The sequence below is a fragment of the Thamnophis elegans genome, chromosome 1 (assembly GCF_009769535.1).
Source record: "Thamnophis elegans isolate rThaEle1 chromosome 1, rThaEle1.pri, whole genome shotgun sequence".
NCBI classification, from domain to species: domain Eukaryota; kingdom Metazoa; phylum Chordata; class Lepidosauria; order Squamata; family Colubridae; genus Thamnophis; species Thamnophis elegans.
The window spans coordinates 116,257,740-116,273,988 of record NC_045541.1 but is presented as its reverse complement, the minus strand read 5'-3'; the positions used below and the strand labels follow the sequence as shown (position 1 = coordinate 116,273,988).

Here is a 16,249-nt window from a genome sequence, read left to right as displayed (position 1 = left end):
AAAGAGGGTTATGAACACCAAAACCTATTTGTAAAATGTCTCTGTGTAACTGCTGACACGTCCAAACAAAACTCCTGTTTTTGATGTTTTCCTGTAGAATACAAAGTCTACCCATCTACCCATCCTACTTTAAAGTTATGTTTCAGCTCTGAAAAGTAAATAAGTCTGAAAGTCTGAATCTGTTTCAACAAACATAGAGTCACCAGCATGGACCAGCTAGTTATTAGCATCAACAGAATGCCCCCTCTACCATAACACTGAAGTCATAGGAGGAACCATAGACTACAGCGGGCCACAGATGAGAGCCATATCAATATTTCAGCACAGGTACATAATCTACATACTAGTTGACAAATTAAGACAGCAGCAGTATCCCAAGGATTTTAAAGCTTCCTTTGCTTTCAGCCAGTCAGTATCTTAGTTAGCTGAGTATGAACGTTCTCACAATCTTCAATACCCGGGTGCATAAAACAAGACATACATCAAAATGTCAGTCAACTGCTTAAAAATAAATATTCCATAAAACTGAATATGTCAAAAAATATGCATTGAATTATCATTACTGTATGATGTATAATAGTTTAGTTAAAACACCTAAAGAGCTAATGACAAACATAAGTTCAGCAGGCTTTCTCGAGCAACTTACCTGTTGTTTACTTAGAAATAATCCCATTGTGTCCCTTGTCTGACAGATCCCGCAACAGTCTTCCAGCAGACAGTGATGGATAAAACAAATGTGTGCTCTTTAAGTTCAGGAGTTGATGAACAGGTATTTTACAATCTGGCTCACAGCTCCGCCCCACTTAATTTTCATAAAAGTGAAGCAATCGCTTTCATTAAACTACTTTGCTAAGAGCAATGAAGCAGCATACCAAACATCCACTTGCAGCTTCACTGACACTGGTCAGAAAAGTACAACATAAATAAAATTGATGAGAAAAACAATGATGATCATAATGGAATTTATAACATTAGTGAAGGAAGTTGTGACCTCTTAATGAATGTTGAATTAGTTAACCTTAAACAGGTTAAATAATTTTTTTAACACATGCGTCTTTGTTTGAATGTGCTCCTAATTATATAAAGCAATTGAAGAAAATAATGATAATAAAAAAGCAGAAAATCAAGATAATACAGAGAAGGCAAAACCTATCCCAACTAACTTCAGAAGATGGTGGAAGCAGATAGCCTTCTAGAAGAGACCTAATTGGTTCTTCATGAGGTCAGTTCAAGGAAAGGATGGACATCTCTACTCTTCACACTTATGTCAATGCACTCTTACATTGTATATAAGGTAAAAGTAAAGGTTCCCTTCGCACATATGTGCTAGTCATTCCTGACTCTAGGGGGCGGTGCTTATCTCCGTTTCAAAGCCAAAGAGCCAGCGCTGTCTGAAGATGTTTCCATGGTCATGTGGCCGGCATGACTAAATGCTGAAGGTGCACGGAACGCTGTTACCTTCCCACCAAACGTGGTTCCTATTTTTCTACTTGCATTTTTGCATGTTTTAGAACTGCTAGGTTGGCAAAAGCTGGGACAAGTAATGGAAGCTCACTCCATTACATAGCCCTAGGGATTCGAACCACCGATCTGCCGACCTTTCTGACTGACAAACTCAGTGTCTTAACCACTGAGCCACCGTGTCTCTTTACACTTTACATTCTATATTACTTTACCATAATTTCTGATAAACATTGGTTGTATTGGATAAAGACCTGGTCGGGTAACACATTAAGTAACTTAGACATTTTAGAACTTACATATGCTGCCAAAAATCAATATTAGCTCAGAGGCGACAAAAGGGTCCAATGCTTTCCTCAAAATGACTAAAGCAGCATCACACTATCATGATGCAACTTTGCATCCCTTTCATATGCACACTCAAGGACACAATAAATGACAAAAGGGACAGAGCTTCTGTCACAATAGCATACAAAAGCTTTCTTTATTTGACTTCCCCTGATTCCTCTAGGCAGCTTTCAAGAACTCCGGAAGTAGAAATCTAGAAACTGCTTTTATATCATAGAGATTGTGTTATTTCACCCTCTCTCCTGCCTTGGGTTCCTTCCCACTTTATTTCATTCAACAACAATGCAAATAAAGTTCAAATGTACAGCAGAAGCAGGACTACACAGGAAGGCCTTGTAGTGATCAGAGGCTTCATCAAACATACATTTGTGCATCTCATATAAAGCATCATTGGAAAAAGACCATGATGTTGGGAAAAATTGAATGAAAAAAAAGAAGGGAACAGCAAAAGATGAGATGTTAGATATTGTCATCGACACAGTGGACATAAGTTTGAGTGGATTCCAGGAGACAGTGAAAGACAGGCAGCCTGATGTGCCATGGGGTCACAGGGAATCAGATACAACTTAGTGACTGAACAAAACAACAACATACAAAATGATCTTTTTCGTTTCATATACTCAAAATCAGGTGAAACATAGCTACAATAAAAAGAGGGTGATGATTTTCTTTAACCTAAGAATGGGATTCTAGACAAGATATCCAGGCAAAGAACTCTAATGATGTGCATGGCACTTTCTTGTCCAAACAAATTGAGGAAACTAGAATCAAAGGTGTGAAAGGCTTGTTTTCTTATAGTTAAAAGTAAGCCAAAACTTTGGTTAAAACAAAGAATACAGGTGAAGAATACAAGCAGTCTTCTAAAAATTAGAAAAGAATGAATCTAAGATTGGGTTGTATCTAACCAGGAAGACTTTGCCCTGGTTTTTTTCCGTCAGACTGGAAATAGACGATTATTATTTCACCAAGCTCAGAGAATAAGGACCCCACAGTGTTTTTGCACATACTCTTATGAATTGCCTCTGCCATGTGCATCATTCCAAATGTACTTTATCTACGCAGAGCTGAAGGTGGAATAATAGTAGGAGTAGTCACTTTCTCTTGTGTTTGTACCTTATTTGTTTTAAAGTTTAGGGATGTTTGAAAAAAACCTGCCAAACTAGTTGTACGAAAAATGACAGTGGGATGAAAATATCCTGGTGGATAGTGTCATTACATACACCAATCACTAGGTGACAGCATAGTTACTTATAGCTGATCAGGGTCACAAGTCTCATGTGTTGTTTTTCAAAAGAGACTATAAAATTGTTGTCTTGCTTCCTGGATAATATGCCCTTTTAGCTTGCAAGATGAAGTCTCAGGAGACATATTTCTAAATATCAGTTCCTAATAAAATAAAAACACAAGGCACAGTGCCCCTGGCCAGAAATCCTTAATATTAATATTCCTGCATCTGCAGGTACCCCACCATAGTGTCTCCTCCTAGTGCAGCATCCTTTTTCCTCTACCGACCGGAAGTCCGGTTCCCCCACCATAGAATCTTTTCCTAGTGTGGCATCCTTTTTTCTCTACCTTTCCTAACTGAAAGCCCTATCAATTGTGTAGCTGATCGGCAACAGGGAGCTGCAGCAGAGGGATGAAAGAGCCACATGTGGCTCCAGAGCTGCAGGTTGCTGACCCCTGGGGAGGCCACTATAAGAATAGGGTGACCTCCAATTTAGCTGGTTATCATGTCTTCCCACCCTATGGCTCCAAGTCCCCTTCGGGGGAAAAGGGCGGCATATAAATATAATAAATAATAAATATAATAATAATAAATCTAGAAACAGGTTGCCAATTTGCTGGATATCTTGATCTCAAAGTACTGGTGTTTAATGCCAGGTTTGTTTGTAGCAAAAAACCCTCTATCCATGACTTGCTGGTGGATGAAGAAGCAGAGCTGGCATGCATTACTAAAATCTGGCTGAGCAATGGCTATGATGTTGCCTTGCCTGAAATCTACCCAATTGTATATCAAATACTTCAGCAGGCTCAATAGGAGTTGGTAAGTTACAGTAACAAATCACTCTGTGGTCACTTATTCTGCTCCCACCATGCAGAATGTGAATGTCTATATGATAGGTTGGGTTGTAGAGATGACCTTGAGATTCTGCTGGTGTATCAGCCACTCTGCTGCCTGACAGAGCTCTTCCTGGATTGATAGAGATGGTCTCTGGGTTAGTGCTCTTTCCTGAAGAGCTTCAACATCTATGTTTTGGGGAAATGATTCTGATAACATCCAAGCCTGATAAATGAAGGTCACATGTTATACCTTGCCTTTGTGGTGTGAGTGTGTGTGCGTGTCTGTGTGCGTGTCTGTGTCTGTGTGAAGCTGAGTTCTAGATTTGGAGAGAAAATGGATTTCCACTACCCTTTTGCTGTGGTGAGATCATATCCTGATCTAATTGAGAATCACTAGACTGGAGTGGAGGGGAAGAGACATTGATGGCATATAAGCTCCACAGCACCCTTTAAAAAGTGGATTAACTGATTCTTTTTGATCAGGCCCAAATATCAAACTGAGATGGTTTTAGCTTTCTACTGGTTGATTGTTGTCAAGACATGGATGGAATGCTGTACTCTCCTGGTCTTCTTATATCTCTAAGTGTTTTTTTATACCATTTAAAGTGGCTGTGTTACTGGGGTTAGGGATTTAAGCCCATGCCTTACAGTGTTTTTGTTCTTCAGTAGAAAGTTCTAGTCAATGGGAACTTATTTCTGGGCAGGCAAGTGTTGCCTGTGAAAGAACAGGCTTACAATTTTGGGATCCTTCTTCAATCATAGATCCTGTTTGAACACTTTATGCAACATTATGTGTCCATTGTGACTTAACCAGTTTTGGCTGGCACACCAACTGTGGCGTTACCTGGTACAGGAAGACCCAATTATAGTAATTCACAAGCTAATTGCTGGTCCAGAACATTTTGGCCTCTGTGTTAAGAAGCTCCAAAAATTGGGAGCATGTAAATGCAATAGACCTTGCCTTGGTTACTAACTCAGTTCTGGACAGAGGGCTGATTTGACTATATACAGCTCTTTATGTCTTGTTACCTGGTTCACAGGATCACTTTCTCTAAATCAGCCTGACCCACTAGACGTTTGAGGGAGAAATCTTGTGATCCCACCATTCTAGGAAGCAATAAGAGTTGAAGTCAGAAGGCAGTCTTTTCAGTGGCAGTCCCAAACTATAGAACAGTCTCCCTGTGGAGATCAAACTAAAATCGTACTTGAAACCATTTTGAAGGTTGTTAAAAACTGAGCTTTTCCAGCACAAATTCCAGTGACACTTACGCACTATGCCATATTTTAACTGTTATTTTTATGTTATACGTGGTTGTTAATTCTGTGATATATGTTTTATTATGTAGTGTTTCATTTCTTCAGTTCAATCATGTCTGGTTTTCAGAGATTGCCTGGACAAGTCCATCAGTTTACTTATCAAGGTTTTTCAGAAATGGTCTGCCTCCTCAGTAAACCAAGGGGGTCTCCGGGATCCGAGGCGGCGGATCCCGGAGACCCCCTTGGTTTACTGAGGAGCTCCGGGAGATGAAGCGCCGGAGGAGATGCCTAGAGCACCGTTGGAGGTCCGATAAGTCCGAATCGAACCGAGCAATGGTAACCACCTGCACCAGGGAATATACTAGGGCACTTAGGTCAGCAAAAAGATCACACATAGCCACCCTGGTTGCATCCGCTGAGTCCCGCCCAGCCGCCCTGTTCAGGATAACCCGCTCCCTGTTGAACAAAAGGGAGACGGGGGAACCCCTGCAGGGCAGAGCTGAAGAATATGCCCAATTCTTAGCGGACAAAATTGCTCGGTTTCGGTCGGACTTGGACTCCACACCTGCAGTTCCAGCCGAGGCACAGGGGGATCAAGTAGAACAGCTCTGGGTTGAGTTTCAGGACGTTACCCCCGGGGATGTGGACAAGGCCATTAGAGCTGTAAGTTCCTCCACCTGTGCTCTGGATCCGTGTCCCTCATGGCTGGTTGTTAACTGCAGTGAGGTGACACGAGGCTGGATCCAGGCGGTTGTAACCGCCTCCCTTCGGGAGGGGAACTTCCCCGCCGCACTGAAAGCGGCGGTGGTGAGACCCCTCCTGAAGAAACCATCCTTGGATCCAGCTGTCCTCAATAGTTATCGCCCGGTCTCCAACCTTCCCTTCTTGGGGAAGGTTGTTGAGAAGGTGGTGGCCTTCCAGCTCCAACGGTCCTTGGAGGAAGCAAACTATCTAGACCCCTTCCAGTCAGGCTTCAGACCCGGTTACAGCACAGAAACCGCGTTGGTCGCATTGATGGATGATCTTTGGAGAGCCAGAGATGAAGGACATCCCTCCATCCTGGTCCTCCTTGACCTCTCAGCGGCTTTCGATACCATCGACCATGGTATCCTTCTGCGACGACTGCGGGAGGTGGGAGTGGGAGGCACCGTGCTACGGTGGTTCTCCTCCTACCTCTCGGACAGGTCGCAGTCGGTGTTAGTGGGAGGGGAGAGATCGTCCCCAAGGCCCCTAAATTATGGGGTGCCGCAGGGTTCGGTCTTATCCCCCCTACTATTCAACATCTACATGAAACCGCTGGGAGAGATCATCCGCAGGCACGGGATTAGATACCATCAATATGCGGACGATACTCAACTGTATCTGTCCGTCCCGTGCCAAATCAATGAAGCGGTTGACGTGATGGGCCGGGGTCTTGAGGCCGTTATGGACTGGATGAGGGTTAACAAGCTTGTGCTCAGCCCAGAAAAGACCGAGTGGCTGTTGTGTTTCCCTCCCAAAGATTTGGCAAACATTCCAACACTCAGGCTGGGGGGTCAAATTCTACACCCCTCAGAGAGGGTTCGCAACTTGGGAGTCCTCCTGGATCCACAGCTGTCATTCGACCACCATTTAACGGCTGTGACCAGGGGGGCATTCGCCCAGGTACGCCTGGTGCGCCAGTTGCGACCCTACCTGGACCGGGAGGCCCTCACAACAGTCACTCGGGCCCTTGTGATCTCTAGGCTGGAATACTGCAATGTGCTCTACATGGGGCTGCCCTTGAGGAGCATCCGGCGACTTCAGCTAGTGCAGAACGCAGCCGCGCGAGTGATTGCGGGTGCCCCCCGATTCACCCGCATAACACCTATCCTCCGCGAGCTGCGCTGGCTACCTGTCGATCTCCGGATGCGCTTCAAGGTGCTATTAATCACCCATAAAGCCCTACATGGCAGTGGATCTGGATACTTGAGAGACCGCCTTCTGCCAATTACCTCCCTACGACCTATAAGATCCCATAGATTAGGCCTCCTCCGCATTCCATCGGCCAGCCAGTGTCGGCTGGCAACTACAAGGAGGAGGGCCTTCTCAGCAGTAGCCCCGACCCTTTGGAACGAGCTCCCCGTGGAGATTCGTACCCTCTCCACCGTCCAGGCCTTCCGCATAGCCTTGAAGAACTGGCTCGCCCGTCAGGCCTGGGGATAAGAATTGCTACCCCGCCCGAATGATGAATGAATGTTGCTTACTATTTTTATTATATGTTGTTGTCTTAATATTGTATTCCCCTCTCCCTGGTTTTCTGTGAGCCGCCCTGAGTCCCCTCAGGGAAAAGGGCGGCCTACAAATGCTAATAAACCAAACCAAACCAAACCATTGCCCCCTTCTTGGATTGAGAGAAAGGGACTGGCCCAAGATCACCCAAGATGTTGTGCCGAAAGCAGGACTCTAACTCACAATCCTCTGGTTTCTGGCTTGATGCCTTAACTGCTACACCAAACTGGCTCATTTTTGTTTATATTATAATTATGGGGATTTTAATCTCTCTGCATATCTTGTAAAACCATTGGATGTTGTCAGACTACATCAGAATATAAATTCTATTAAATAAACATCAAAGCAGTCCAGAATAACCTCTGCTAACTGCAAATAGAACCAGAAAGGAAAAGAACATTGGTCAAAAACAGAAAGGAAGTGTCAGATCTATGCAACTAAAAAGGCAGCATGACCTCAATCTCAGCTAAGTAATAACATTGGAAGCCATTTTTAAAAAAATAAAATGCATTTTATTTAGAAGTCTACCAGTTACAACCATTAACATATTAACATATATTAGACACTATATTTACTCCTAAATTAATAGGGGTTAATATTTTGGAACTGTGCACCACATCATGTATTACTGATATCTATTACTTCTGGCTCTTCTGATATTTTTTCCTCTGCACTGCAGCATGAAAGGCTTCAATGATCTTGTCTTCATTGTTGAGGATGTTGTATTCTGCTAATTTCACCAGTTTGTCAAAATTGTCCTCTGAGAAGCTCACCTCCCTTGTACCAAATGGGGAAAAGAAGCTGGAGACATCCACATTGCCCTCTTCCATATTAGTAGGCAAACGTTCCACACCTAAAATAAAATTTTAAAAAAGCAACACTTCCATCAATAAAGCATAAGGTTTAAGACAGGTGTTTCCAATCTGGTACCTTTCAGATTATTGGATTTCAATTTTACTCCTGCTCAGGGAAGGTTGATCTAGGATATGATTGTGAATATTCAGTTAAATCAGTCACTGAATCTGATAGATTTAGTACCATCAGCCTTATTTAAACACTAGTATTTAATTCTCTTGTATAGACATAATATAGGGATCCTTATAAATTAGTTTTCAGTAAGAGTACAATACTACAGAATCACATCAAAACTTATCCACAGTGATCATAGATGGCACTTAGTCTCCGCTGTAACTCATACTCAATAATACAAACTTCTCATAGAATTTCATCAATCAGATTTATTGAAAGTAAAGGGGTTAGTATTGAAGACTGGACTGAGAAATAGGCGTCAGACTCAATGAGGTACTTTCAACAACTTTATTGAACAGAACAGCAAGAAAACAGCAAGGTAACAACTTCAGCACCCCGCTCTGCTTGATGGCTATTTATACCAGAACTGTCAAGCAGAGCAGCCAATAGTAACACAGCAAAAAGCCTGCTTCCAGCCAGGCAAATCTTAACCAATAGGCACGAGCCTTTGGTTGCCTGGCTGTCATTCATAAATCGAGGACTTGCGGCCGGTCGTAGGTCGAGGAATTTAGACCGGTCACAAGTCGAGGACTTTACAGTTAGGTAATAGAAACTAGGAATCTAGGAAACAAGAATGCACTTGTTTAACACTCTATTTATTAGGAAATACATTAAGACAGGTCTCTTTGATCCCTTTTATCCAACTGTCTTTTATGTTGGGGAGATATTGTTATCCATTTGACTGATAAAATATTCTGGCCTTATAGTATTCTGTAGCCACTGTTCCTGTTCCCAGAATATTCCAGGATACTTGGGTATTTCAAAGACTACAAGTAAAACTAATTCTTCCAGTACATTTAGCCAGAATGGTGATGCTGAAGATATCACCCAAAGAATAATACAAGAAGGAAAGGGAACATTTTTTTCTTATTTCCTATACACAGAACAAATTTGTAACTCCAGAAATATGAATACTATCCTCACTCATAATTTTTGGAAAGATTTGAAAATGGAACCCTTTTGCAGATCTTTTAATGAAGGAGGAAGAAGGAAGTCACCATGAGATGCCACATTTATTGTTTAGAGGGTTAGGGTTAAGATTCTGTATGTATCATGTATAATATAAACAGTCTACTCAATGTCTAAAGGCATATTTGCTTCAGTCTACAGTAGCAAAAACAGTCATATTAGACTTTTGGACATATTTTTAATGCTATAATCTGAGCATAATGTGACACCTTGAAATGACAGATGTAAAGAATTGTATGTGAAGAAAAAATATTCAACTCAACAATTTGAGATTATAGCAATAGCAGTAGACTTATATACCGCTTCATAGGGCTTTCAGCCCTCTCTAAGCAGTTTACAGAGAGTCAGCATATTGCCCCCAACAATCTGGGTCCTCATTTTACCCACCTCGGAAGGATGGAAGGCTGAGTCAACCCTGAGCCAGTGAGATTTGAACCGCTGAACTGCTGATCTAGCAGTAGCCTGCAGTGCTGCATTTAACCACTGCGCCACCTTGGCTCTTCAAGCATCCAAGAAAATGCTTAAATTGATATCGCCTGGTAATGCAAAATATTTTACTTTGCCAATATGGGATTTTGTACCGCCTTCATTTTCAAGTGTTTTTCTTTGTCATTACATTGATCAATGAAAATTAGGAACAAAAAGTGGAAAAAGAAAAAAACTTGCTTGATTTGCAAATTAAATTTAGGATGCTGTTATGTTTAGGACCATATCACAGTATTATCATTTACCAAGCACAGCTTATGACTTAACATGACGACTTAGCTTATTTAGCAAAACTAGGGATAAAACAAAGCATGATTTAGCATGATACATAAAGTCATACTGTGTACCATTATGTACAATATTAATTGGAGGATTGGCTGCATAATGAAGCCAATGAAGCCAAAAACAATTATTTGATTACCTGCTTAAATGCAGGTGACACAAGGTCAATTCATCTTTTGGATATAGTGATCCCAATATGAGTAATAAATAAAAGGAACATTTAAGTACAGTGGGTTAGTTTGAATTGTCTTAGGAAGATAATAACTATCTTATTATTCCATGCTGGGAAACAAAATATTCTTTCAGAACTTACCAGGTGCTTCAAATGCTTTGAAAGTATCATTAGTCAGGGGGAAAAATAGGACTAAAGGAGCAGCTGTGTTTTCTGTGTCTTCAAAAACGTAACACTCCTTCAGGTTATTTTTGTCTTCCTCACTTATCTCTGTTTTAGGGAATGGGACTCCCAGTTCAGAGGCATATTTTGAAAACTGGTCCAGGTTCTATGTGATTAAATTATCAAAAAGTGTCATGGTCAAGTATTAAAAAAATTAACTATGAACCAACAAATATAAATAAACAGAGCATATAAATAGCTGGTGCTACATACTGTCTAGTATTGCTGTGTAACTTTTACAAGGATATACAGGTAGTCCTCAACTTACAACAGTTCATTTAGTGACCGGTCAAAGTTACAACGGCATTGAAAAAAGTGGCTTCAGACCATTCCTCATTACTGTTGAAGCATACCCATGGTCACGTGATCAAAATTCAGGTCCTAGGCAATTGATTCATATTTATGACAGTTGCAATATCCTATGGTTGTGTGATCGCCGTTTTTGTCCTTGCGACAAGCAAAATCAATGGGGAAGCCAGATTAATTTAACTTCAGTGATTCTTCTGTGACAAGAAAGGTCATAAAATGGGGCAAAACTCAATAAATGCCTCGCTTAACAACAGAGGTTTTGGGCTCAATTGTGGTCGTAAGTCAAGAACTACCTGTACCTCATTTGGAGATCATTATTACAAAAAGCTTCTATTTTGTGATTCAAATACTAATATTATCCATTTTATCAAAACTGGGTCTTAGTTTTGTGGGGTAGTGGTTAAACATGTCATCTTAAAGTGGATTGTTGATCATAATAAAGTATAAGCTACAAATCCTACAGGTGAACTCTGGACCAAAAAATTACATAAATATTTAGGAACTTGGAAATGATATCCTAGGATCTGTGCAACATAAGAAAAACAAACAGTAACATCATAACTCTCTGGATCATCCTTATTGAAGACCTATAAAAGTCTAAACTTGAATATTTCTCAACATTTTCAAATATATACAGTCCATAGTGAATATCTGCAATATTTGTACCATTTGTAGGAATAATAATTGATATATCTCGTCCATATTTAACAGATAGGAAACTGTTATGGTTACAATATAGTAAGAGAAGAAAAGCAGATGATGAATTATACTACACTGCTTACAATCCAGAATACTATAAAGCTTTGTCAACAGTACTTATCACACCCATAAATACCAAGTTCCATAGAAATTCCAACTCATAAAATTTCTACAGGAAAAAAACTCCTTATCCTGTTTAGAATTAACATACTCTGGGCTAGCCACATTCTTCATTAAAATAATTAATCTTTCCCAAAATAAACAAGAATTCAAAGCAATGTAAAACTTTGACCTTTAAAAAACGTATGTAACTTATGCTAATTTGTTAGTACAAAAGAGGCAAATATACCTCTTCTGAGATATTAAGGTGCTCTTGAAATATCATGGAGTTCAGAGTTGACTGAAATGCAAAATAAATAAATAATTTTGTCCCTTACAAAAGTCTGTGCTCCTCCACTATAATTTAAATGTAGTATAACATCCACTCTTCTTTCTGGTTTTAAAAGAGGTGGGTAGCTTGTATTGATGAAAAACCCAGTATCCACCAGAGACAAAGGTTGCTCTGCTGTTTCCATCAACAGGTTAGGTAGAGAGTCCAGGACAGAATCTGAAAAGCAGAGATTTCCAGTCAACATTCTCTAGAGTACACAACTTCTCTTGGGCCATTGGCTGCATGTAATGTTCAAGGAGTGCTCAAAAATATACTAAAACAGAGCAGGAGTGGTAAGACAACAACCTCATTTTGTTTATAATTATACCTTAAAATTCATTATAGTAGAGTAAGTGCAGTTATTTTCCAGCTATGTTTTAAACAACATTTTCTTCTTTTTATATTTAGCATTGCAGGAAGGCAAAAACTTCTGAAGATCTCCAGAGGATGCACCCCAAATTTTAGAAGCTTAAATGTTTATTAGGTAGGGACATACTTTTTTATGACCATCATATGGTTCTAAGCCTCCACGTTGTCTACCTTTGTTCTAGAAAGACCCTGTATGAAATAGATATTTGAAATATTCCCTAGCTTCAAAATTTCCTATTTACTAGTTTTCTTTTGCAGTTCCCAAGTCCTGTAATTTTAAACAACCACATTCCTTAAAGAGTGCCACCTTTGGAAGAGGAACACAACACATACATCAATTATTCTGTCCATTTGTTTATTAATAGCATGATAGTATGTTGCTATTAAAGCAAATGGAGCTTGATTAAAGCAGGTACCTCAAGGAGGTAGGTTAGAATCAGTTATAGTCCTCTGTAGGCCTTAAAGTACTCTTGAAGTGTGTAACAGCATCTATAGTATTAGCTACTTTTTGAGCAAGTGTCTATAGATTGACTATACTTAGATTAAATTCTAAGTGGCAAATAACTATCTTTTATTTCTATTCTATTCTATAGAATTACAGTATTAATTAGAAAAATGTTCAGTTTTGCTACCTGGTTTGAAGGACAAGATAACATCCCCTGTTCTACTTTACATCTTGAAGCCAAATGAAATTTTATTTCAGCTCTCATAATAAAGCACAGTTTTCTACTGCAACTGGACATGAAGGAAACCTAATTCAATTTATTGGTAGGATTTGGACTGGATTTATAAAAACTAGAAATGAGATCCAAAAATACAGATGGCTGCATCTAGATGACGACAAAGAGATAAATGTGAGGGAGATAAGTAGTTTCTAAATTTGACAAACAAAATGGAAACTTTAAACTCCTCACTGAATAGTCATCTGGGTTTTTTTAATCCCAGAAATCTAGCCTTAGAGTTGAGTTCTGAAGCTATGATCTGACCAGAAAATTGTACTCTGACTAAGTCAAATATAATTCAGCAAACATAATTATCTGCCAGTCCAATGGAATTTGTGCATGTATGAATACAGGAAATGGTGCATTAGTAAATCAGATAATTGATCCATCTGTTGATGATATGGATATCAACCAGAGGTTCTCCAAGATTTTAAGCAAGAGTTTGCAGCCCTGCCTAAAAATGGCACAGAATGATTTATGTACTGCTATATGTTAACTTCCTTGGAGGATAACAGGATATTTTTACTGATCTAGTTTATTTAGTAAATGACACTTCCATTTCATCTTATAATATGAATACACTATTTGTAAATTAAATCTAATGTTTGAATTCCAATTATTTATTTTGAAACTTTTTAACCCCATTTTTCAAGTGAAAAAGAATTAACTAGCAGCAGTATTTTCAATCCTGAAAAATTGGATGAGGATTTTGTAGAAAACAGACATGTAGATATTGTTTTAAAATGCTGTGATGAGATAAGCATCTGCTTCCTATATTGAAGAGAAATCTAAAGTAGATGGGGGGTGTTGTTGTTGTTAAAGTACCAAACTCAAAATTAAAGATAGCAGCTACTACAGTGGTCTGGGAGCTGTATCTATCTTTTTGTGCTGCACCATCATAGTGGCCAATGTCACTTTTGAAATCATACCCTACAGCAGTGGTGGGTTCCGGATCCCATTGAAGTGCCGAAGACTTTAAAGACAGGTAAGGAGCATGGGCGGGCAGGCCCTCCGGACCACTGTACTGGAACAGTACCCAGTGCTCCAGGCAGGCTCTGGTATGCTCCTACTGGGGAGTACTGCTTGCAACGCACTACTGCCCTACAAATATTCCCATGAAGAACAAATGCAACCACAAACAACATATACAAATAAAGTGCTATATCATCTAAGCAGAAGCAGCAAAAGATGCTCAACTTATTTTTCATTTAATATATATTCTGCCATTCCACTTCCAAAATGTTTTCAGTGGACAAATAGTTAGGTTTAGATTGAGACAGTCCTTCCATTAGGCCTTGTGAAGTGAAGCAAAACTTCAGTGAATTGGTAGGTCATTTAACACTAAGCTACATTAGCCATTATCCTTAGTGAAATGTGGAAAGAAAAGATCACCATTCACAAGTGTGGAACTAGCTAGCTGCATTCTAATTAAATATTATACCAAGAACACTTTATGAAGCCAAGATAAATCACAAATGTAAGTTTAATACTGTGCCTTTCCATGAAGAAAAATGGACGTTCTTCAAGTATTCATCATGAAACTGAAAGCCCCTCAGGAAATTAGGATATTGTGCTATTGTTGGGCGTCCAGTTACGACATCTCGGACAATAAAGGAAAGCTGACTTTGGTAAGTGACTAGACAAGAGTCTAGCTCATGTGGCTTTGAAGGTGGAAGAGAATCATCTGTAAAAGAGAGAAAGAACTGTTTATGCCTTGTGTCTATACTCAGGCTTTAGAATGTGGGCACCAACAAGATCACAGTTTATAGGACGACCAACAGATTGTGGCAAAGTTTTGTGCAGAAAGAGGGTTCTCAATGTTCACATTCAAATATTTGTATATTTATTTGCATGATAAATACTGCAATGGCAAAAAAAAATTATAGTGCCAAAAATCTTGGAGAGTCATGGACTTTCACAGAGAAAGATAGCTGTAGAGGTGCTTAGGGACTATTGTTATTACAGCTTTCTAAGGTAACTAGCCAGACTGTGACTTAGTTGCCAAATTCCTGATAGTTTGACTAGAATACAGAGCCTCTAAAATAGCATTACTAGATGAGCATTCTAGCAGGTATGCAGTATGAAAAGAAGGAAACTTTAGCATACCAAATTAAAAGATACATGGTCAAAGAGACAAGTTGGGAAAGACTGGATCAAACCATGGTTTATCACTGGTTGATGAAGGGCATATATCTAAAGTGTAGTTACTTGTGGGGGGGAGGGACCCAAGATATATTTGGATAAACAACAACCACAATACAACAATATGTATAGAGGTATATTTCAAACAGTTTCCTTCTATGAAGCATCCTCTTCCAAGTGTATTAGGACTTAATTTCCAGAATTCCCAGACAGCGTGGAAAGCATCTGGTTGAGAAAAGCTAATTTAAACAACATATTTCAAGCAATGGTATCATGTATTCTGACCATATGTGGAGTTAAAAACAGAAGAAAAAATTTAAAAACATCATTATGGATTAGTGATGAAAAGGACTAGGTATTTCACTCTACTTGTCAAAATAATGGCGAAAACTTTGCAAGCATTTCCAAACTTATCTAAATTAAAAATCAATAAAATCAATACAGAAACATGTCCCTTCTTACCCTTATTAATCTTAATAAAGGTAGGAGAACAATAACAAATTTACCAACCAGGAAAGACAAGAAGGGAAAAAAGAAATCACCTTACCGATGTCTTGTATTCTGTCTCTTGTCCACATATACCAGAATTCTTCTGAGTCATTAGCTACATTCCAGAAATAGATTAAATCCAAAGAAAAGATGCTGCTCCACATACCTGTCAAATATATTTAAATAATTGGTTTAATAAATGTAAATAAATTCTTAAATTGATGGTGTCAAAATGAAATTGTTTCATTTCCACTGCACTTAAAATTTCAGATTGCCGCTTTTACCTTCATTCTGAGTTTTCCAGATATTTCTAATCAAGAATTGTTAGGTTACACAAATATATTTTAGACAACTGTAAAGGCTTTATAACTTGATCAATTAGAAAAACAAAATCATTAATCCTTGTAGCTGTTTCAGATACCTATGGAAAAACTACTGAACAGACAGACAGAAAACAATAAATCCATGTATTATCCCAGGACTCACATTCTTGGAAAAGGAAAAAAGTGTTCACCCTCTGTACAGAAGCATTTTTATATATATAACCATCTT

The 16,249-nt window shown here is 39.3% G+C and overlaps 2 protein-coding genes across 2 annotated transcripts in view; both read right to left on the bottom strand.

Moving 5' to 3' along the window:
• The window catches only part of LOC116505938 (cytosolic phospholipase A2 epsilon-like), a 45,370-nt gene extending 44,697 nt beyond the window's left edge, over positions 1 to 673 (bottom strand). The window contains exon 1 of the mRNA XM_032213446.1: positions 647 to 673. Within this exon, the coding sequence (XP_032069337.1) occupies positions 647 to 673 (27 nt within the window). The remainder of the gene's footprint in view (positions 1 to 646) is intronic.
• A 7,342-nt stretch (positions 674 to 8,015) lies between these two features.
• The window catches only part of LOC116505929 (cytosolic phospholipase A2 epsilon-like), a 52,334-nt gene continuing 44,100 nt past the window's right edge, over positions 8,016 to 16,249 (bottom strand). The window contains 5 exon segments of the mRNA XM_032213435.1: positions 8,016 to 8,230; positions 10,457 to 10,643; positions 11,983 to 12,152; positions 14,562 to 14,750; positions 15,756 to 15,863. Of these exon segments, the coding sequence (XP_032069326.1) occupies positions 8,016 to 8,230; positions 10,457 to 10,643; positions 11,983 to 12,152; positions 14,562 to 14,750; positions 15,756 to 15,863 (869 nt within the window).